This window comes from Symphalangus syndactylus, chromosome X (genome assembly GCF_028878055.3).
Source record: "Symphalangus syndactylus isolate Jambi chromosome X, NHGRI_mSymSyn1-v2.1_pri, whole genome shotgun sequence".
Lineage (NCBI taxonomy): Eukaryota > Metazoa > Chordata > Mammalia > Primates > Hylobatidae > Symphalangus > Symphalangus syndactylus.
In genome coordinates this window covers 25,238,431-25,263,174 of record NC_072447.2, presented here as the reverse complement: position 1 = coordinate 25,263,174, position 24,744 = coordinate 25,238,431, and the positions used below count along the sequence as shown (strand labels likewise).

The 24,744-nt window shown below is 39.1% G+C and overlaps 1 protein-coding gene across 5 annotated transcripts in view; it reads left to right on the top strand.

Moving 5' to 3' along the window:
* The window catches only part of ARHGAP6 (Rho GTPase activating protein 6), a 523,176-nt gene that overhangs the window by 471,639 nt on the left and 26,793 nt on the right, over positions 1-24,744 (top strand). For all 5 annotated transcript variants that reach the window (XM_055266916.2, XM_055266918.2, XM_063634951.1 and 2 more), the window contains exons 6-9: positions 3,943-3,998; positions 6,615-6,765; positions 7,806-7,954; positions 16,456-16,635. In XM_055266916.2, coding sequence (XP_055122891.1) covers positions 3,943-3,998; positions 6,615-6,765; positions 7,806-7,954; positions 16,456-16,635 — 536 coding nt within the window. The remainder of the gene's footprint in view (positions 1-3,942; positions 3,999-6,614; positions 6,766-7,805; positions 7,955-16,455; positions 16,636-24,744) is intronic.

Below are 24,744 nucleotides of genomic sequence, written 5' to 3'. Positions count from 1 at the left end.
CATATTGCTATTTGCATTTTTGTGGAAGCTGTCCACTTAAAATTTCTCCAAGTCACCCTTTGCAACTCAATTCTAGTTACTAAGTTGACTTAAGAATGATATACAGTTCTTTAAAAATTTTTCTGAAATTTAGACTTCTGGCTTATTAAACTGCCATTTTCATAAACTAAGTTTGTTTGCTGTAGTGTTATCACGTGTTTTATGTACATGAGAAAAGCTTACTTTTTTACTATAAAAATAATATGCTCATTGTAATAAAAAAGTAAATGTGAAAGCAAAGAAAATTCTGAAGCTACCATATAGACATAACTACTGTTTTTTTTTTTTTTTTTTTTTTTTTTTGAGATGGAGTCTTGCTCTGTTGCCCAGGCTGGAGTGCAGTGGCGCCATCTCGGCTCACTGCAAGCTCCGCCTCCCGGGTTCACGCCATTCTCCTGCCTCAGCCTCTCCGAGTAGCTGGGACTACAGGCGCCCGTCACCACGCCCAGCTAATTTTTTGTATTTTTAGTAGAGACAGGGTTTCACCGTGGTCTCGATCTCCTGACCTCGTGATCCGCCCACCTCGGCCTCCCAAAGTGCTGGGATTACAAGCGTGAGCCACCGTGCCCAGCCTAGACATAACTACTGTTAACATTCTCATCTGTTTCCTTCTAATAAAAATGGAACTTTATTTTAAAATCATTAAGGATATATTTAAATTTCTTAATTCATTATAATGGAAATCATAGGATAACATATGGATGACCTAATAAAACTAATGTAGTAAAATCTTATTTGTTTATACAAAATTTTAAGTGTAGGTTCTTTTAATTTTTTTTCACCTTATCTTTCACATGCCTGTGTATCACCTATGTATCTTGAATGTACATCTCTTTCTCTATACACAGACACACACACACACACACACACAGTCCTGCACCACATAATGACATTCCCCTCAATGACTGACCGCATAGGCAATGGTGATTGCATAAGGTTATAATACTGTATTTTTACTGTACTTTTACTATATTTAGATACACAAATACTTAAGATATTGTTACAGTTACCTACAGTATTCAGCGCAGTCACATGCTATACAGGTTTGTAGTGTAGGAGCACTAGGCTCTACCATATAGTCTAGGTGTATAGTAGGCTATACTATCTAGGATTGTATATGTACACTCTATGATGTTTGTACTATAATGAAATTGCCTAATTTATTGCTTCTATCACTTTGGAAGCTTGAAAACAGGATAATCACACTATTTAGAATAAAATACAGAATTATATTTCTTCATCTGCAAAATGAACATAAGTACCCACCTCAAAAGTTGTGCAGTGATTCAATTAATTAATGTGCATACAGTACTTAGAATAGTACCTGGCATATATTATTATATAGAGTGAAATAGACTCTGAATGAACTGAATGAATCTTCTATGTACGAAATAGAAAACTTTAATAGTAGGTCGCAGTAATTTTAATTTTGGCTGCATTTTTTTATTTTCACATGGTTTCTGAATAATTAAAATTTCTACAGAAGCAAGATATCACATAAGGACGTTTTCTACACAGGTGGGACTATTCTCTTTCTACCAAAAGATAGAAAACACAACTAAAACAAATTGAGATGTTTACTTTGTTTCTGGATGTAAAGAAATAATGTTATAAAGATTTAAGGCTGGGCACTATGGCTCACGCCTGTAATCCCAACACTTTGGGAGGCCAAGGCAAGAAGATCACTTGAGCCTGAGAGTTTGAGACCAGCCAGGGCAATATAGCAAGACCCCAATTCTATATTTAAAAAAATACAATTCTTTCTGATTTAATTATATATTGTACTAGTCATAAATTTTTCAGTGGCAAGAGAAAGGAACTCAGATAAAACTAGATTAAGCAAAGTGACCTCCCCCAAATAACAACAAGAATCTTTATATACTGGGAGCCTGATCTAGATTTAGGCACAGCTGGATCCAGGATTCAAATGATGTCATGAGTGTCCTCTGTTTGCTGGCTTTACTCTCAGACCAGCTCTCTTCATGTGGCTTCAAATGGCAGTTAGCAGCTCCAATATCCCATCACTCTCATAACTGATTGTCCCAAATGAAGAGAAAATGAGCCACCAGTGAAAGAATTAATATACATGATGCTCATCAATGGCAATGATTAATGACTGGCAGAGAAAAAGGAGAGCCATTCAGACATTTCATGCTCCCAAAGGAAGTACACAATACTTTTTGTGAAGTATTCTTGCCCTATAAAATCACACCGCAATCAGAGTAATCTCTGGCTCTAGCTATCTCTTTACAGAAAATAAAGGGGAGAGAAAAACATACAAATGACACTATGGAGTGTCCAAATCCAAACCATATGAAGATCTACAGTAGGAAATCGCTGAGATTTCTTCACCAAACCAATTATAAGGGGAAAGGAAACAGAGGGAGGAAACACAGATTAAGAGACTAAAAGACACATCGACCATATCACAGTGTGTGACCTTTATGTGGATGTTGACTGGAAATTTAATGCTATTAAGGAACTATTGTTGAAATTTCTAATATGTGATAGTGAAATTACTTGTGTTTTTAAGAGACCTAATTTTTTAGAACTGAGTTTCTTAACCTCAGCACTGACACTATATTTTCACATCTAGGACATGATCCTAGGAAAAGCAATCAGAAATGTGAACAAAAACGTGTGCACAGAATTGTTCACAATAGGGTCATTTATAATAGCAAAATAAGCATGTATATTTTGGGGACCTGTGCACCATTCAGAGGGGAATATGGAGTAAATTATGGCCCATTCATACAATAGAATATTTTGCATCTTTTTTATATTTCCACAGATTTGGGGGGAACAGGTGGTATTTGGTTACATGAGTAAGTTCTTTAGTGGTGGTTTGTGAGATTTTGGTGTACCCATCACCCCAGCAGTAAACACTATACCCAATTTGTAGTCTTTTATCCCTTCTAAGTGACATTTATAAGGAATTGTTACTAGCATGAGTGAAAATTCATGTGACGTGATAGTGAGGGAAGGCTGTAACATTCTCTCTGTCAATAGATATTATATATATGCAGTGTGATCTCAACTATGTAAAGATACCTACATTCATGTAGAAAAGGCTGGATTTAAAAAAATGAAAGATTAGCTAGGCATAGTGGCTCACACCTGTAATCTCAGCAATTTCGGAGGTCGAGGCAGGTAGATTACTTGAGCCCAGGAGTTGAGCTTGTTGAGCTTGAGCCTGGGCAACATGGCAAAACCCTGTCTCTCCAAAAAATACAAAAATTAGTCAGGCATGGAGGCATGTGCCGGTAGTACCAGCTACTCTGGACACTAAGGTGGGAGAATCACTGCAGCCCAGGAGGTCAAGGCTGCAGTGAGCTGTAATCACGCCACTGTACTCCAGCCTGGACAAGAAAGTGAGAACCTATCTCAAAAAAAAAAAAAAAAAAAAAAAAAGAAAAGAAAAGAAAATTAAGAGTGATTATTTCTGCATCAGGTATTTCTAAAAGTATATTATTTTTACCTTTTTCTGCATTTTCTAGATTTTCTTTAAGAAGCACTCTTTAATTATGATCAGACGAACAAGAAATATCTTTTAGAAATTGATAAAGAGTTAGAATCCCTATAAAATGTGTGTTTAGGTAATAATTCTGAATAATGAATAAAAGCTCATTTTCTCTGATAAGAAGAAGATTAGAAATACAAAATATCACAAGAAAAATATTTGATCAGAAACATTTAACATAAAATTCTGGTGCTTAAAGGGCTGACCTTTAAGTATCTGGAAAATAGAAATAGTGTGAGATGAAAGAAGCATTACTGTATGCTGTCAAGTTACTATTGCTCTGCATGTTATGGCACTGTGCTGGCATTCTGCTCTCTATTTTTATTTCCTCCAGAGTCTCAAGCCATAAAACAAGACTGTTGATTTTGTTTGCTTATTTGCAGGTCTCCAGACAGTGGGGATATTCCGAGTTGGAAGCTCAAAAAAGAGAGTGAGACAAGTAAGTGAAAAGTAAAGATTATATTTTGTTTCACATGACTTTCAACTGAATTACCTTTTGCAAAGTTCAAGTTTATGCAAATTCCATTTTGATTATCTGTTTTTTTTTTTTTTACCCTCCAAGCTATTATAATATAATTGAATTCCAGGAGGTAAAAGGCAACAACTCAGAAATGTTGTTAAAGTTAGGATCAAACACTTGAAAGCAAAATGTCTGGATGTATCTGTGCCATGTGCAGCCAAACAAAACTAATTTATAAACATCTTATTGAAAATTGCAAAAGCAGGAAATTCAGAGTGACCAATCAATAAATGATATAAAATTGTATGTGGCACCCGCTTTTACTAAAATGTGATAATGAAAAATGCCATTAACATTCCCTTCACATAAGATGCTATGTTTATAGCTTTACTTTATCAAAAATAAATAATTCTTATGAAGTTTCCATAGAACCATTGACCCCCAGTTTGCTTTTCACATAGAGACTGTGCTCCTTTGTTTCCTTCAGCCCTGTGCAACATTCCTGCAACTGAAGTTTGATATTAGACCTTCAACAATAGGTTCCTGTGATGAGGCAGGTATTTGTGTTCATGATGGCTTCATAAAAGGCAAACCATCCTTTGAGAAAAGAGTTCATTTGTTGGTGAAGGAAAATTAAAGCATTATTTTCTTCCTGTTGTTTTCAATGGAAGGAAATAAGGAACTCAGCAACTTAAAAATTAATTCAAATGAAAATAAATTTTAGTTAGAAGAAGCTGAAGAAATATTTGTTCATATTATTGAAAGTAATTGAAATAAATACCTCATCTATCTTTTTTGTCAAGACAAAAAAGGCTTTCAACAGAAATATGTTTTCTGATTGGTTGGTTGGTTTTTATTCTTAATAGTTACACAAGAAACATTAAATGGATCAACATTTAATGTTTCACAACAGAACTTGCAGGAAGGAAGATAGTACAGTAACATTTCTGTGCAGAATTGCAGAATATTTTTACAAATATTATCTCACTGAATCTGCCAACCAGCTGTGAGAGTAGCTAGCCTCTTTGACCCACTTCTGTCAAGGCTTAGGGAGATTAAGAAACATAATTCAAGATCACACAATTTAACCAGTCACCATTAACTTCATAGGCCAAGCTCTTTGCATGTTCCATTCTTTCTGCATGCATGTATACTCGGAAAAGAAGCATGGTGTGTTTGAATGATCACAAGTTGGAGGAGTGCCAGTGGAAGCATTCTTTGTTTTGGCTGCCTGACACACGCTGATGGCGTGTTGTCTGGAATCAACGAGTAGTTCAGGACAGTGATGGGTAATCATTCTCATCAGGTGGACAGGTAGCGAGTGCCAGAAATTACTCATCAGTTATATCTGGATCCATTAAAGGGGAAACCTTTGCATGGAGTTGTATTTAAGGATTACCCAATAAAAATATAATTAGTGTTTACTTAGAAGTAGATTTCAAGTATGAAATATGCCCTAACTCACTCATCATTTTACTTTGTTATATAACCCCTTAGCACCCTGCATTTTTTCCTTAGATCACTAGCCACAATGTTAAGAGTGAATTATTTGTGGGATTACCTACTTATCACCTTGTTTCTCTAGAGGGACTTTGCCTCTTTATTCACTAGTGTATTTTGTGGGCCTGTAACAGGGTCTGACACAGGAAATGTGTAGTAATCTTTGTTGAATGAATGGATGGATGAAAGATTGAAAACAAATGAGCTCTTAGAGAAGTTCGTTGCATAGTGTAGGTTTATGAACTTACATAATTATTTCTACGGCAGAGAACAATGCATAAGAAAAGTTGAGCTGCTAGAGATAAAAGTAGGGTGTGGAGTTCTTACTCTCTTGCTACTGTGTTTTCTTGCTGCTGTAAGTGATAATAGACCTAGTATAATGATTAAGGCAGGGAATCCTTCTGGTAATTGTTAATAAGACTACTTTGACAAATCTAAGACAGCTTTTATTTAGTTATTGTCATCTTTTAAGTCTTAGTCATAAATGTGTTATCAGTGCTCTTAATTTCATTTTTGCAGAAAAAAATCTCTTTGCTTTCTTATTGAGTGACTCAGTAAAATATCAACATTCAAACATGGCAGGATTGGTGACACACAGAAACACTGTGTAATAGAGTAATTCCTCCCTCCCACATTTATAGTTGACCTAAATTGTCTTTTACCTCTTAGGTGTTCCTCCTAACTTGGTTGTCATTACCAAGCCCTTCTGCATACATCAACAATAAATCCACAGACAGTTTTATTTAATAATGCTTATATACATATATACACATGCATGTATACACATATATACACATGCATGTATACACATGCATGTATACACATGCATGTATACACATGCATGTATGCACATACATCTATATACACATATATATGTACTCACACACACATATATTCATATATTCACACACACATATATTCATAGCTGGACTGTGTAAACTCGGCAGATCAAGGTGAGGATGTTGTTTGCTTCCCCTTCTTGGGGTCTGTGCAGACTTAATTCCAGATGCTACGTGTCACAGCACTTCTCCTGCTGGGCACTGCACATTGAGGTATGGTGTTATGTGACTGCCACTTGAACCATTGTTTTTCCAGTTACGTGAGGAATTTGACCGTGGGATTGATGTCTCTCTGGAGGAGGAGCACAGTGTTCATGATGTGGCAGCCTTGCTGAAAGAGTTCCTGAGGGACATGCCGGACCCCCTTCTCACCAGGGAGCTGTACACAGCTTTCATCAACACCCTCTGTGCGTAATACAGCCATAGGTGGGAAAGTGGCCCTAGAATACTAAGATGTCCAACTCATTCATCATAACTTTATGCATATGTTTCCTGATAACTTTTTGTCCTTATTTATCAATCTCTAAAGAGTGAGCTATTTGGGGGAATTTCTCAGATTTACCCTGGGAATAATTAGCAAGAAGAAAGTTGCAATTAAACAAATGGAAATAGCCAAGAAGAATTTGAGATGCTTTCAAATAACCCAAGAACAGTAGAAAGTGCTATGAGTTAGTGCTTAGAGTACTAACAAGAGTTCACATTTAGTCTGTGCCTAAAAATGAGTTTGTGTTTCTGGTACGAAGAAGGAGGGAACCACGAGAACCCAGAGTGAGAAAGGAGGGCAGCAACATTCCAGGGGAAGCAAGATGCCATAGCCCAGTGCCAGGGCTTTCAACATAGCTGCTTCTGGGCTGTAGCTACAGATCCCATGAAGAAGAAAAAAAGGAGGAGGTAGAGGAGAGATAGGCCAAACCTGGGCCAAACTCCATATATTTCTTCCTCCAATGCTACAATTCAAATAGGATCACAACAGAGAGAGAAGACATCGTCTTTGCTGTATCTTGATTATTGCCAACAAAATATCTGTCCCTTGTGAATTGCTCAACAGAAAAGAGCCTTAAATCCATTATAAACTCAAATTTCAGAATGTTCACCAATTTTCAGCCATTGTTAATAAATATTTACCAAAAATGGAAGACTGAAATCCTTAAACTAGGTGATGAGTAATGCCAGGGAAGGGGGGAAAAGAAAGTAAGGGAAATTGAGTTATCTTTTTTTTTACCTGGATTACAGTAATTTTTCTAGATATTATACTTCTCCAGGTCTAATTTGGCTTTATATCTTTCATAGAATCTTGCTGGTAAATTGCTAAATGGGCAAATGAGTGAAGGCATGAAATGGGACTTTCCTTGATAATCCCTTTCTTAAGACAATTGAGGGGAGGCCTTTCCTCTGTGCCTGAATAATATGGGCTCCCCTTTTGAGTACCTCTTTTTGCCTTGCTTAGTGTTGGAGCCGGAGGAACAGCTGGGCACCTTGCAGCTCCTCATATACCTTCTACCTCCCTGCAACTGCGACACCCTCCACCGCCTCCTACAGTTCCTCTCCATCGTGGCCAGGCATGCCGATGACAACATCAGCAAAGATGGGCAAGAGGTAAGACGCCTTTGCTGCCGTAGACGCTGTGACTCTTCCTCTCCCCTATTTTAAAAAGAGCATACCACCAAAATGGCCATTTTGCCTGGAGGTAATGACATCTCCCCTTCTCCAAACTAGCTGTCTCTGTAGGAAGAGACTAATGCAGGGCCTTCTCTGGAGGGACAGTTCCTAAAAGTGCATGGGCCATGAGCCTCCTTATATGTTTCAAGTATGCTTCCAAATGAGGCTGTCATTTTCCATGATGAGGCTTTACTCAAGACTCTGAACTTCCGTTTGTAAAGAAGAAAAACAATGAACTACAGAAGTGCTTGCAACCATGTAAAAGTGTAATAATGGGGGTGGGAGGAGATTGTTATCCTTATAATTGATTTTACCTGCTTCTATAACTTGGAGCCCAAATATGATGTCACCTCTTTGTTCTTCCAGTTTGTCCCTGGAGCTCCCATCTGCACTATGAGCAAGAAGTCTAGTATCTCCCTTTTGAGGGATCCTTTCCTTTCTTAAACCCTCCCCACAAAACAGGGACTTGCTCAATGCAAGGGAGGGTCAGTCCTGCTTCCACACCAGGTGTGGAGGAAACTAGGTCTGATCTGCTGACCATTGCCATTGTGTCTTGATGTCACATGGTATCAACTGCTCAAAGCAGGTTGTACATAGTCCCACAGACTCTTTAGAAGTGTTCTTCGGAGCTTGCAGTGAGCCGAGATTGCGCCACTGCACTCCAGCCTGGGCGACAGAGCGAGACCCTGTCTCAAAAAAAAAAAAAAAAAAAAAAAAAAAAGAAGTGTTCTTGTTGGATCTGATCCCCACTCAGGCCCCAGTGTGCCCCCCCGCACCAAATCTAAGATCTTGGGTTCTGGTTCTCTTTGGTTACACTCATATATTTCAAGTTTTTTTTTGTTTGTTTCACCCTTGGACAAATGAGATGCTGCCTTCAATTTTAAGTTGCTTACTAATAGGCAATGTATTTAATCTTCACCTTAACAAGAGACACCCCCTTCCCTCTTTGATACCACGCAATTATACCTCTCCCTGACCTCGGATTCCTCAGGAGGTTTTAGACTCCTTCATAAGCTAACATGCACTGTAAATCAATAAAAGAAGGGGCCAGAGGCATTCCAAACTTACTTAACCACAGAAACTTTTTTGTAAATTCTTGTTAAACAAAGCTCAGCTGCATTGTGGCTTCAGTTCTGTGTTTGTCAAATTTCTTTCCCAAAGAACGTGGTTATGTATAATTTTTTTCACTCTAATCCAGAAAGGCAATTCTGCATTTCTTCTCATCCTCCTCCTTATGGGTGTGAGAATGGAACTCTCCTGACTTAGCCATTTATCTCTATAGCAGTTATAATTAGTGAAGCCCCAGATGGCTTCAGATTTCATAATATGGCACTGACACCTTATTTCAGCATACACAGCTCTTTGATGGGCATACTATAATTCTCATAATTGTTAAGTAGTTTTATTACTCATTTGGATGCCAGCCTCTATCAACTACAGTTATAACAGAAGCTGTAGCATGATCTGCCTAATTGCTGGGGGAAAGCAGAGCTCTGTGTTTAAAGGTACTTCAGTTACTTCTCTGACATTTCTTAAGTACTATGTGAGAAGGAGAAAAGTGGGTCTCAGGTAATTAAGAAGGCATTGAGGAAAGCAAAAGTTTCAATTGAACTCATTATTGCCCTTTTAGAATCATTTTCAAACATTCTTTCCGTTCAGTTGCTGAACAAATCTCCATTGCCTATGTCAAAAAGAAGAAAATATTCTTGGATAGGTGTAAATGAAGCAGCATGCTGGAATATGAGCTACCATTTATGTCTCTCCTTCCACGAGCTGGCTTTGTGCTAGGGTATCTATATATATGTGTATATATATATATGTATGTATATATATGTATGTATATATATGTATGTATATATATGTATGTATATATATGTATGTATGTATATGTATGTACATATATGTATGTATATATATGTATGTATATATATGTATGTGTATATATATGTATGTATGTATATATGTATGTATGTGTATATATATATGTATGTATATATATATGCAAATCCTCTTAACAGGCAAAAGAGATATCACTGTCTCCATGTTTCAGAAGTGAAAACTTAGGGCCAGGGGAGCTAAGTGACTTACCTAGCAACCCACAGAGAGCTTCCACTTAAGGTTGTACGAGTGGCATATTAGTGCATTTCACAACTCTAGGGGAGGTGCCATGGACCCCATAGTCACTGTAGATTTGCAGAGTTATTAGGACAGTATCCCAGTGGATGATAGAAAAAGATCTTGAAGAAGGGCAATGTTGTTATACTGGTTAATGGGTTGGGTTGGTCCCCTTACTAGCAAAGTCCAAGCTGTGCATAGAACCTGAGCCAGTCTAAGAGAAAAGAAGTACAGAATAGGAATTAGAAGAAAAAAAAATGTCCTGGGGTCTAGTCAGTGTTTCTCAGCCTCTGCACAATTGATATTTGGAGCTAGGAATTCTTTGTCATGGGGCTGTCCTGTGCATTGTAGGATATTTAGCAGCATCCCTGGCCTCTTCCCACTGGATGCCAGTAGCAGTACATCTCCTCTCCCACCAAGTTGTGACAACCAAAAATATCTCCAAACATTTCCAAGTCTCCCCTGAGGAGAAGGGTTCAAAATCACCCCTGGTTGAGAGCGCTTGATAGCTCTTTAATTCACTGACCATGTGTTGTTGGAAAAATGTATTAACCTTCCTATACCTGGGTCTCCTCATCTGAACTTGAGGAATGAAAATTCTTCAACCAGCCTTGAAGAGTGGTTGAGAGACCAGTTTACTGTAAGGAATATGAAATTATCCTGGTGACAGTGAAGTTGTAAAAGGAGGCCAGGGTTTACAAGGGTTTCTAGACACTCTTGACCTAAATATTGCATCAAAATGAAAGACTAATAGCCAAAGATTAAAGCAGCAGGAGAAATATAAGGAAAGCATTGCTTCCGTGAAATCGTTAGCAGTGACAGGAGAGCAGGCAGCTCTCATAGCCATTGTGAACTGTAGTAAAGGCTACGGAGCAGTGATGTACTGAGGCAGACAATGGGAAATTGAGCCATGTTCATAAATTGCTGAATGCCTCTGTGCAGGGCAGGTGGTTGATTCTTTTAAGCTGTGAATCCTTGGAAGGATTCAACTAATGGGTGATATAATCCACGTTGTAGATTGGCTAGAGACAAAGGGAGAGTGAGTTAGGAGGCTTTTGTATCAATAGTAATATGGACAACAGCAATTCCTATTATAAACGTTTCCATGTAAGAATGGCCTTGGCAGGGCCAGGCGCGGTGGCTCACGCCTGTAATCCCAGCACTTTGGGAGGCCGAGGTGGGCGAATCACGAGGTCAGGAGATTGAGACTATCCTGGCTAACATGGTGAAACCCTGTCTCTACTAAAAAAATACAAAAAAAGTTAGCCAGGCGTGGTGGCGGGTGCCTGTAGTCCCAGCTACTCGGGAGGCTGAGGCAGGAGAATGGTGTCAACCTGGGAGGCAGAGCTTGCAGTGAGCCGAGATCATGCCACTGCACTTCAGCCTGGGCGACAGAGTGAGACTCTATCTCAAAAATAAATAAATAAATAAATAAATAAATAAATAAATAAATAAATAAAAAAGAATGGCCTTGGGATTTAAATCATGCATGTCCTGAGCATCTACCCTAGGTTCCTGTAAACCAATGACTATTGCTCAGAGATTTTCTAATGACTGGCCTCAGGATACAATGGCATCTAAGAGGTGGAGGAGGTGAGGACACAAGGCAAATATAGAATGAGGGAATGCACTGCAGAGTCATTGCTGACATTCAGAGAAGTGATGAGCATGGGCCAGAAAAGTTAGGAATGGCTTCATGGAGGAGGTTGAATTTAAGATGCTCATCAAAGGGTGTGTAGGGATTGAGTACATGGACCACATAAGCACAGCATTGGGATGGGAGTTAGCCAGACTCCTTCTGTTAGAAGTCAAGGGTAGAGGGAGAGGATCAAGAGAGGAGTTATTTATTATTTTTTAGTTGATTTGGCATGAGCAAGTAGAGAATATGGAATGGGCAGACTAGAGTAAAGCTAAATACCAAATTGTAAAATACGATCAAAAACCAACAGTTTTCAACTTCTTCTCTTACGTATATTTTTAGTATGTATTATCTATTTGTTAGGTGTTGTTTGGGGGGATTGCAACATAGATGAAACCTGGAGCAGATTGTCAAGAAACTTGAAAGCTCACACAGGTTCTGCCAGCACCTTGCTGCATAACTTGTCTTTATGAAAGAGAGGAAGAGGAAGGAAAACAGAGTTGGGATGAGGGGTGGTCTTAGCTTCCTCATCTACAAAAGGAACATAATATTTTCTCTTTGATATGTGCTTAAAATTCAATGCATCATTCACTGGTGAGATCTTAAAGATGTCTAAAAGAAGGGCATGAGAAAAATTGTTGACCAGTCAATCAGTGCTTTTTTGGGAAAAAAATAGCAGTATTTTATTGAATTGTGGTGTTTTGCTATCTTGTGTTTGTTTTGTTTTCTTCTATTTTGTTTAGTTTGCTATTTGCTTTGCTCCTTAGGGAAAAGAGAAATTCCCAAGTGTAAGAAACATTGCATTTCTTCAAGAAAGAATATAGCAGGAACAAAATTGAAACCTCCTGAGCAGTGGTTTTTCAGAGTTCAAGAACCCCCTGGCACTGCATGGAAAATGTGGTGTGAATATGCACTTGTTTGGTGAGAGTCCATAGCTGGCATTGAGTTCTCAAAGGGTCTATGAGGCATAAAAGAAGTTACAAACCACCAATGTAGGGCCATGATTACTGATCTTTGAGGAGTACATGCCTCTAGGAAATGGTAGGTTGGCTTTGGAACTTAGCAAGACCTGTGTCTCCCCTCACCCTCGTTCAGCCCTGTTTTAAAGCTTGTTTTCCCATTTCCCCATGCCATGGCTGGGTCTGCCAAGCAAGAGGAAACAGGAAGAGATGTAGCAATGGGATGAAGAGAGTAGGGCTGCTTAGAGTGGGGCCACCAGCTTCGCTTCTTGCTATACCATCTCCTGGCTCTGAGCTTTTGGCATCACTTCCCTCGTCTATAAAATAGGGAAAACAGCAGCAGCTGTTTCTTAAGCTTATAGTGAGAAAGAATTGAAATGGCCAGTGGAAAGCCCCTAGCCTGGTACCTGTACATACTAGACTTTTAACAGATACGAGCTATTCATATGAAGCTTAGAAATGATCTAGGATGTTCATTTAGTGAAGACAAAAGTTTTCTTGAATTGCTAGCTAATTGAAAAATGAAGTAATGGCCTGGCTCGAGTGTACATTGTATTACCTAGACACAGCCGTACAGTATATATATAAATATATGCTGAAACACATGGAGAAAAGGTGGATGTTGCCTGGGAGCAAGTCTTCTTTCCATGTTAAAAAACAATAAAACAAAAGAAACCCCAAAAGTGTTAACACACCCCAGCAGCTTGGTCTGCAGCTGGAATCTGTGTGCAGTTTTACAGATGGGTTGTATTCCATTCCCAGAATAGCAACAGGAGAAGGAAAGAGCGGAAACAGAGCTCTAGATTGTTCTTGTATGAAACATTCTTTTAAAAGAAAACAAAATCTTCCATTTGTTAATGTTTTTTAAAAAAATGAGAAAACCCTAATGTGACTTTAAAGGGGTAAGGGGAAACACTCCAAATACCTCTGAGTTCTAAAGGGAGGAATTTGAAAATGACACGTATTTGATTTTCACCTTAACCATGAATTTCCAGGAAAAGAAAAATTAAATAAAAACTTGTCAATGAAATAAAAAACTTACCAATGAAATAAAACAAAGAAAAATGATTGAACGATCCTACATAAAGGTCACTTTCTTTCAAATTGTCAGTGTTTATCACATGAAATGATATCCCTTGGTGGCCAATCATTCACCTGAAAACAGCCTTGCCTTCTAAAAATAATACAACTCGTGTACCATGCTGGGATTGCAGGGCACGGCAGCCACCAGCTCATGACTCCACAGAATGAGAGTGGGGTTCAGAGGGCTTTGTTTCAGCTGTTCATCGGGACTCCTGAATTCTATGCTGGGCACCCAGGTGTTTCTCAAAGGCTGTGTAGATCTTCCCAGGCAAAAGATCCCCACCAAGCAGACGCAGTTCCCATACTTATCCTGACTCTCAACTGATATTGACAAGAGAAATAAAAATTCACATAGACCAGTGGTTCTCAACCCGGAGCAATTTTACCACACAGGGGACATGTGACCATGTTTAGAGATAATACTGGTTGTCACAACTGTTGGTTGAGGGTAGGGGTGCTCCTGGCATCTAGTGGGCTGAGGCCAGGGGTGCTGTTCCACATCCTGTAATGCACAGGACAGCCCCCACAGCAAAGAATGATCTGGTATTACATGTCACTAGTGTCGAGGTAGAGAAACCCTAGCCTAGAGAAACGTACTCAGATTCTCCCGTTCACCTGAAAAAAAAGAGACAAGTAGAAAAAATTCCCAAACCTTTAAAAACGTTCATACTCCTTATTACAACAATTCAACTTGTAGGAATTTACTCCTAAAAAGTGCTCACCCAAGCTCACAAAATATCCTTTCAAGGATATTTTTTGTACCATTGCTTATAATAACAGAAAATTCAAGATGACATCAATGACTGTCAGTTGACTGTGGTTAAAAAACATCATGGTTTATTCGTGCAGTGGGATTCTAGGGGCAAATAAAGACTGAAGACAGGATTTTTTTTTTTTGTAGTGGAAAGATTATTGTAGCATGTTGTTAAGAGACAGTAAGCAAGTTACAAAATAATATATGGATGTGATCCCAGTTTTAAAGAAGAAAATATCAGGTATACATGTATATACGTGCACAGGAAGGCATAGGAATGGCTGATAATTGGCAGTGGTGAAATTATGGGCACTTTTTTTCTTTTTGCTTACCTGTACTTTCTAATTATTAATATATTGAATGTGAATAATTTTTTATACTTCAAGCTAAAAAATAGTTCCCTTCCTTCACCTTGTACTCCCCTTTAGCTCCTCTTCCATTTCTTCTTCCTCCTTCTCTGTGATATCTTTTGAAGAAAGTGTCTACACTGTTTCCACTTCTGTAACTGTGGCTCATTCCTGCCACACCTCTGACATGACTCTTAGCTGGGACATCAGAACCATCAAAGAGTCCATTCTGGAGGGAAGGGTCACATCTCGATGACCCTCTGCCACAGTTGATAACTCACTTGAAACTCCCCTGTCATTTCTTCTCAGACACAGGTTTCTTTTATTCTAACTTCTCACCCATTATTGGCCTCCTTCATCAGCTGCTCCTTAAGGGTGCTGGAGTCTCCAGGAACCCCTTTTCAGCCCTTCATGTTTCTCACTTAACTGTCCTTCCATTTTTTCATTTGTTGAAACACAAGATCCTTACCCTCTGCATTATCCTCCTCACCCCTTCCATAACTTTGGAAGCTGCTCTTCATCCCTACTTCTTCCTTCCTAGTTCAGACGCTAGCTGCTGTGGCCTAGACTGTTGTGGTATGTCCCAGGTAGTCCTACTTCTTGCATCCCCCATCCCCTGTGCCATAGATTGCTCTTCCTGAAATGCAGATTCCATTTCCATTCTGCTCTGTTCAGAATCCTCTTGCCCTTAGATCACAATTTGAATTCCTTGGTCTGACACACGAAGATCATCTCACCTGGCCCTTGCCTGCCTTTCCTGCAGAACTCCCTACCACACTGAGCTTCCTGGGGCTCCATGACGTATTTTAGATGTTTCTGTCTTTGCATGTGTGGTGCTTTCTCCATTGTAAAATTACCCCCTACCCCAGATCCTTTGCTTTTCAGCCTAGCAAACTCTATTCTTCTTTTGAGAGTTTGTGCAAATGCTTCCACCTCTGTGGTAGTGACCCTGGGGCCTTCGGAGTTGAGAGCTTTATACTTTGTACTCATTACCTGTAAGTGATAGGTTTATTTCCTCCCTAGAATGAGAGCCCTTTAAAATAAGGACTATGTTGTAATCATTGTTGGAAAAATTTTAAAATAATTACAATATATGATGAAAAATGCCCAGCCTATGATAGGTGCCGAGTGGATGGATCAGTGGTGAGATTATGGATTGATGAATGAAGGGATGGAGAAATGGATAGATGGATGGATGGGTGTCAATATTTCTTCAGTGCAAACAGGATCGAAATTTTGTATAGTACCAATTTTACAATAAACGACTTAGAGTTGCAAATTTTTACTCAATATGCTATTGAGATGATCACTGAACTATGAGCTTCAATCCAAGATATTAAAGCAAAAGGAAAATAATGATGCCCTCCATGGATTCTGATAGAGATGATGGCATCCTTGCAGGATAAAAAAAAAAAAAAAAAAAAAAAAAAAAAAAAAAAAAAAAAAAAAAATGGAGAGTAAAAGGTTTCATTGATTGTTGGATCACCCAGTATTTTGAAAGGCAAACATAATAACAGTCTTTGTGTTCTGTTCTCTCATAGGTCACTGGGAATAAAATGACATCTCTAAACTTAGCCACCATATTTGGTCCCAACCTGCTGCACAAGCAGAAGTCATCAGACAAAGAATTCTCAGTCCAGAGTTCAGCCCGGGCTGAGGAGAGCACGGCCATCATTGCTGTTGTGCAAAAGATGATTGAAAATTATGAAGCCCTATTCATGGTAGGTGGCCCTTCTGTGGCAGGACATCACAGCAAACTGCCTATTGGTTTCCTCTGGAGGCAGGATGAAACTCTAGTAGACCACCCTCTGGGGTGCAGTGCTGCTCACTGAATTCATTGGAAGTCAGGCAGTTTCAGCAGGAGTAGAAATTTGCACAACTATCGTGTCATTTTGAGTTTGTGATTCCATGTTTAAACAAACATACCAAATTATAATTTTCATTCTGTTGTCCTCTAAACCGTGGTCACATTTTGGAGTCATTTAATTATAAAGCAGTGTCCTTGCTCAAAACGTTAATAAAACCCTTCTTTAGGGAATTGTGTCCCTCATGAATTCATGTATTCATAAGCATCCTCAGTAGTTTCACCTCCTCCAAGGTCAGTCTTGACATTTTACCTCCTACATGAAGCTTCACCTGTCCTTCCTTTGTCCTTCCCATGCCACTTCTCTGTCCCTGAACTCCATTACTGTTCTTACTGATGTTTATCTTACCCAACATTGTGTATAGTAATTTATGACCATTTCCCCTAGTAGAGTATAAATGCATTTAAAACAAGGACTGCACCATTGTTATCTCCTCTCCATATCCTCTGTACACTTTTGGAAAGCCCTCTATCTGGCAGGCACTCAATAAATATTTTTTTGATTTGTATTGAATTACCAGTTCCTGTTTTCCTTCATCAAGCTGCATCGCTTGCTACAACTTCCCTTGAAACATTAAAACAAATGCCAACTCTCTTCTATTTCTGTTCACCACTAATATTGCATGTCAAAATTTACAGGAACCTTCTTCGTGTTTTTTCTCCCATTTCTCTTGTCAATTTGCAAACGCTATAAAGCCTGCCTATTCCACGAGAGCCTTTTGTGGCTCCTTCAACCAAGAATTCTAGTTACCTCTTTTAAATTTCTTCTTTGGTAATTTGTCTACACTTATCAAGTGCTTTGCATTAGATTTATGTCCATGCTTGTCTTATACTAATTATTTTTTGTAAATTTGAGACCCAGTGGTTTAGAATATTTGCCCTCCGTGTCTTACCTATGTGATTGTGACCAAGTAATTCAATACTCATTAAGCATCAATTCTAGCTTTAGAAATGGGAAAAACAAAATGATGATGTAATTCTCGGGGTGGTGACCAGAATCATTTGATACATGAAAGTATTGTGCAAACTGTAGCAGTTTATGCAAGTGTTAATTAGTAATTATATTAGTTGGGTAACACGTGCTGCCTCAAATCTCAGTACTTTAACACAAACATAAATATCACTCTGACATAAAGTTTAATCAGGTGTTAGGTGGACAGCCTTCCAGGTGGTGATTTAGGAATCCCAGCTTCTTGTATTTTGAGGCTCTGACATTTTTTAGGGTTTTACGGGCAACCCCAGAAAGGTCATCCATCTTGTCCACTCAAATCTCGTTGGCCAGAACTTATGCACAAGCCACACTTAACTTCAAGGGTGGCTTGAAAATGTATCCTGGTTGGATCCCCAGGAGGAAGAGCAAATGAAAAGTTCACTGAGGTAGAATGGCATCTTGCTCTTGTTTGTGTCTCTGAAGCACTGTCCCTGGGTTGCACATGCTAAGCTCTCAAAAAATGTTGAATTAATGATTGACTCTATATAAAATGTACACGTCAGCCTAAATCCTCATAATTAACTACATATTTGGATGAATCAAATGTCTGAACTTTTCAACATTTTCATCAAGTTTAAGTCACATATCATCTTGCCAAGTAGTCTTGGCATTACTTCATGTTCTCTGGATTTTTTTAAACAAAATAATACTTCTCATCAAACTTAATTCTATTATCTAAGCAAAGTTCTCCTTTATATGAAACCACATATCATCGAGTATTTCTTTACAACTCAGATACCAACAAAACTTTTCCTGGCTTCTTTGAAAATACAGCTGCTGCCATTTCAATTGTGCCATCCCTCTTCTTTCCATTTCCTGCCACCTGAATTACTAAGAACAGTATAAAAACATCAGTATTCTACCTTTTCCAGCTTTTCCCAAATCTGATCTTTGTTTGCCATTCTCTGTAGGGATTGATGTCGACATTCTCTCATATTTTTGCTCTCCAGTTATAGTCTTTACTTCTCATAGAGGCCTTTCCTGGCCACCTTGTCTAAAATGCACCTCCACCCCCCATCACACACACACACACACACACACACACACACACACACATCATCATCATCATCATCATCGCTCCCTATTTCCTTTCCCTGATTTTTCCCCGTAGCACTCACCACTGTTAACATTGGGTCTTACAAATTTCTCGTTTATGTTCCCCACTCCCTAGAAATGTAAACTACATGACAAGATGATTTTTTTGGTCCATTTCTATCTATAGTACTTTCTTTACTGCATTACCTCTGTGCCTGGGACATGGTAGGAACACAATAAATATTAGTTGAATTAATGAATGACTCAATGGTTGTTCTGTGACATATGATTTCCATATTACCAAGCCTTACTCCTTCGACGTATGAAAAGATTTGGGCATGGAGAAATTAAGGATACCTTTCTTGGAGTAAGTTAACCATTGATGTAATCATTCTTGACCTCTTTAGAAGGATTCTGGTAATCATATATTCAGAAAAATAACAGTGGAGTGGGAGGAAAAGGGAGACAAATATCTCAAGTCTTGGTCTATGAAAAGAAACTGACTCTGGAACCAGAAAATTTACTATCGTCCTGTCCCTATTATATATTGGCTACATGACCTCATCTTCTTCTGTTTCTATTTCTTTAGTTATCAAATACTAGATTTGAATGAATGATAGCCAAGACCCCTTCTAGTTCTAAAATCTGCATGGTTCTATGCCCTAGCACTGACTTCTCTTCCTTCCTTTTTATAAAGCACAGAAGAAAATTAATTTCATCACATTTTAGATTCTCTTGGCATATTTGGCAGTTCAGAAACTAGTCGGCTGTACCAAGGCTGGTGGTTGGTCAGCAAAGCTGATCTGCAGGGGTGGACAAAAATGTAATCTTGTTTGTCTCTATGTTGTTTTGTTTTGTTTGGCTTTTTAAAGAAGCTTTCAGAATTATTATAATTCCAAACAAAGAAGGATGAAGCTAGTCAGGGCCTGATGGTTAAAAGTAGTTAGTAATTGTGCAGTTTCACAGTCCTTGGGTTTAGGAGCTCAGAAAGGGAGGTATCACTTCTATTAGCATTAGAAAGGAAGACTTGTTAGGAAAGGTAGCTGTGAGCTTGTCCTGGAAGGCAGAACAGACCTGGAGGCAGTGATTCCATAAAATAACTGGTGGAAGGGATACAGAAGCTCACAGAGGCCTGGCAGGGACCCAAAATTTGTTCTGGGTGTTCTAACCTCCTTCATTTCCTGATGCTGAGACTGCCTCTCCCAAGTGGCCACTCTCTGACTTAATGGGAAAGGGCAGAAAAGAACCTGGCTTCGTCCTGTAATACAAAAGAGGAACCTAGATGCAGAGGTTGACACACAATTTAAGAGTCTGGCTAGGACAGTCTTTTGCATTGGTTGTTTGCTTTTCAGGTACTGGTTTGGAAATCCTTGAGCTGGAAATAGATCATAATAGCAGATATCATGACCACAGATATCAAAATACGAAGGCAGTAGATTATAATGGTGGTTCTCAAACTTGAGTGTGCAGCATAGTTGCAAGGAAACTTAGACATTCAGATTCCTAGGATGCACTCCAGAGAATCAGATTGAGTAGCACTGGGATGGGGCCCAGAAATAATCTGCACTTTCTAGTGAAGACCTCCACAGAGTTCTGGTAGTTTCCTAACCATACCTTTGGAAACCACATCTTGGGAAACACTGGTATGGTAGAAAGACCATGTGCATTGGAATGAGCTACCAAAATTCAAATCCCTGCTCAGCCACTTATTTGCTATGTAATCTTGGGCCCCCACAGTTGACTTCCCTAGCCAAAAGATGAAATAATGTGACCTAATTTATAGGACTGTTATAAGAATTAGAAATGACATTTTAAGGCACCTAGAACAGAATTAACATATACTAGGCATTAAAAAAAGATTTCTGCTATTATTACATTAAAGTGATAAGGTGCCTGCTCTATCAAAGCATGTTTGGGTGTTTTCTTGGAAATCAAGCCCACTCTGCCCACTGTGTATAATGCTGTGACCTGATCCCACACATATACACTCCTAGGCCCTTACTCTGCTCTTTTTATTCCATAGCATTTATTACCTTTTAACCCACTATATAATTTACTTATTTTTATGCTTATTGAAACCTAATAGAATACAAACCTTATAAAGGCAGAGATTTTTGTTTGTTCTGTTCACTGACATTCACACCACCTAGAAAGTATATGGCAAAAGATGGGTGCTTAGTAATTATTTGTTGAATACTGCAATTCTGTATTACTAGAAAAAAATGTATTTTTGTTTCGATTTTGTCCAGTGTCCATACTGCTTATATTCCCTTACCTTTAAATCATGACCCTCCACTTCTGATATCAACACCTGTTGAAAAACTGGCTATCTGTGGGAGCACTGGAAATCAAGGATAAGAATCACGAATATCAGCTTAAGGAGATTTTGGGCTGAGACGATGGGGTTTTCTAGATATACAATCATGTCATCTGCAAACAGGGACAGTTTGACTTCCTCTTTTCCTAATTGAATACCCTTTATTTCCTTCTCCTGCCTGATTGCTCTGGCCAGAACTTCCAGCACTATGTTGAATAGGAGTGGTGACAGAGGGCATCCCTGTCTTGTGCCAGTTTTCAAAGGGAATGCTTCCAGTTTTTGCCCATTCAGTATGATATTGGAAGTCTCAGGATACAAAATCAATGTACAAAAATCACAAGCATTCTTGTACACCAATCACAGACAAACAGAGAGCCAAATCATGAGTGAACTCCCATTCACAATTGCTTCAAAGGGAATAAAATACCTAGGAATACAACTTACAAGGGATGTGAAGGACCTCCTCAAGGAGAACTACAAACCACTGCTCAATGAAATAAAAGAGGATACAAACAAATGGAAGAACATTCCATGCTCATGGGTTGGAAGAATCAATATCGTGAAAATGGCCATACTGCCCAAGATAATTTATAGACTCAATGCCATCCTCATCAAGCTACCAATGACTTTCTTCACAGAATTGGAAAAAACTACTTTAAAGTTCATCTGGAACCAAAAAAGAGCCCGCATCGCCAAGTCAATCCTAAGCCAAAAGAACAAAGCTGGAGGCATCACGCTACCTGACTTCAAACTATACTACAAGGCTACAGTAACCAAAACAGCATGGTACTGGCACCACAACAGAGACATAGATCAATGGAACAGAACAGAGCCCTCAGAAATGATGCTGCATATCTACAACTATCTGATCTTTGACAAACCTGACAAAAACAAGCAATGGGGAAAGGATTCCCTATTTAATAAATGGTGCTGGGAAAACTGGCTAGCCATATGTAGAAAGCTGAAACTGGATCCCTTCCTTACACCTTATACAAAAATTAATTCAAGATGGATTAAAGACTTACATGTTAGACCTAAAACCATTAAAATCCTACAAGAAAACCTAGGCAAATACCATTCAGGACATAGGCATGGGCAAGGACTTCATGTCTAAAACACCAAAAGCAATGGCAACAAAAGCCAAAATTGACAAATGGGATCTAATTAAACTAAAGAGCTTCTGCACAGCAAAAGAAACTACCATCAGAGTGAACAGGCAACCTACAGAATGGGAGAAAATTTTTGCAACCTACTCATCTGACAAAGGGCTCATATCCAGAATCTACAATGAACTCAAACAAATTTACAGGAAACAAACAAACAACCCCATCAAAAAGTGGGCGAAGGACATGAACAGATACTTCTCAAAAGAAGACATTTATGCAGCCAAAAGACACATGAAAAAATGCTCATCATCACTGGCCATCAGAGAAATGCAAATCAAAATCACAGTGAGATACCATCTCACACCAGTTAGAATGGCCATCATTAAAAAGTCAGGAAACAACAGGTGCTGGAGAGGATGTGGAGAAATAGGAACACTTTTACACTGTTGGTGGCACTGTAAACTAGTTCAACCATTGTGGAAGTCAGTGTGGCGATTCCTCAGGGATCTAGAACTAGAAATACCATTTGACCCAGCCATCCCATTACTGGGTATATACCCAAAGGACTATAAATCATGCTGCTATAAAGACACATACACACGTATGTTTATTGCGGCACTATTCACAATAGCAAAGAGTTGGAACCAACCCAAATGTCCAACAACGATAGACTGGATTAAGAAAATGTGGCACATATACACCATGGAATACTATGCAGCCATAAAAAATGATGAGTTCATGTCCTTTGTAGGGACATGGATGAAACTGGAAAACATCATTCTCAGTAAACTATCGCAAGGACAAAAAACCAAACACCGTATGTTCTCACTCATAGGTGGGAATTGAACAGTGAGAACTCATGGACACAGGAAGGGGAACATCACACTCTGGGGACTGTTGTGGGGTGGAGGGAGGGGGAAGGGACAGCATTAGGAGATATATCTAATGCTAAATGACGAGTTAATGGGTGCAGCAAAACAACATGGCACATGGATACATATGTAACAAACCTGCACATTGTGCACATGTACCCTAAAACCTAAAGTATAATAATAAAAAAAAAAGAATCATGAATATCTACACAAAGTCATTGGTATTATCCTAACCAGAAAGCTCTCACTGACTAAGTCATTGATACATGAATTCTTCTGAAAGTTATTACTTCTGTAACTAATATTGAAAATTCCAGGGAAAACTCATCATTGCTCTTGGGATTAGTAAGAACTTCAGAGCAGAATGGAGAAAACTGTCAGCTTCTTCTAAGGGCTGATAATAAACGATTCTTACTAGGGCTTCTTCTTAGGAGAGGGGCAAGAAAGAGAAGACACCAGTAAGCTGATGAAAAGTCCGGAGTGCAGTGGAGACGTGGGAAAACCAGTGTGTTCCCACCCCACTGCGTTGTCAGCCTGAACTGGGGACCAGCTTAGTGCACGTGGGAAATTTCAAATGAGCACTACTGGGAGCAAGGGTCAGAGGCTGTGATGAGGATTCCAAGTCAGAAGCCAAGCTTTGCTTTGTATTCTCTTCATTCCCTGATGCAAATCGCATTTTCTTAAAGCCACTTTGCACGCCAAATCAAAGAGTCAAGCATTCATCCAGGTCATCAAGCAAGAAACCACCCCTCCCAGTATATCCACATAATTAGATATGATTTCCATTTCCTTTTGTATATATCACAAATACCACTGTCTATGTGCCAGGGATGGGCTACTCAATACGTACATTATTGGCCTGTTTAAATCTCACTACCATTTCATGAGGAGTAAGCCAAGTTCATTTGCCCAAGTGATGCAGTGACTAAATGAATTATTTCTACAGCATGATGCCTCCTCACACAAAAGAAAAGGCATTTTGATGTGGTATCTCAGATATGGAGTCCATTTGTGGGGAAAGAATAAGAAAACATATTTTAGCCAATCTGAAAATGAGGAATGAAGACCTTTAACAGCAGTAATACTGCTGGACTAATCATAGCACCCCTGATGTTCAGGCCAGCAGATGGCTTCAAGAGCCAGCAAGTGTTCCTGCTATAGCCTGCTCACTTGGCCCTGTCTGCAAAGACAGAACATGTGTACTGTTTGTGTCCCACAAAGGTGGAAGGAAGCAGAAGCAAATTATGCCTGAACCTTTTCCACTCCCTTTAACCTGCTGCCATGGAGCAAAGACTGCTGATTTCTTTCATCTTTGCTTGAGTTATCCTCCAACATCATTCCATGAGCCCTGGACTCTTCCACTGTATTTGTTCACTAATGTACCTGAATTGCCAAAACATGCTGCCTGACATGTATCAAGCACTTGGGAAATATTTGCTGAATTGAATGCATCTTGACCCTCCCGTGCACCCAGACCCCTTAAATTATTAAACCACCTGTCACAACAGAGCCACGCCAAAGGTTCTAAGCTGGGCCTGTCTTTGTTTGAGCTTTTGCACCCATAAACAGCCAAAGTGATTTCTTTTAGTGTGTTTGTTAACTACAAAATGCCATCATGATTTCCAGTGATATTTACTTTTGCTGG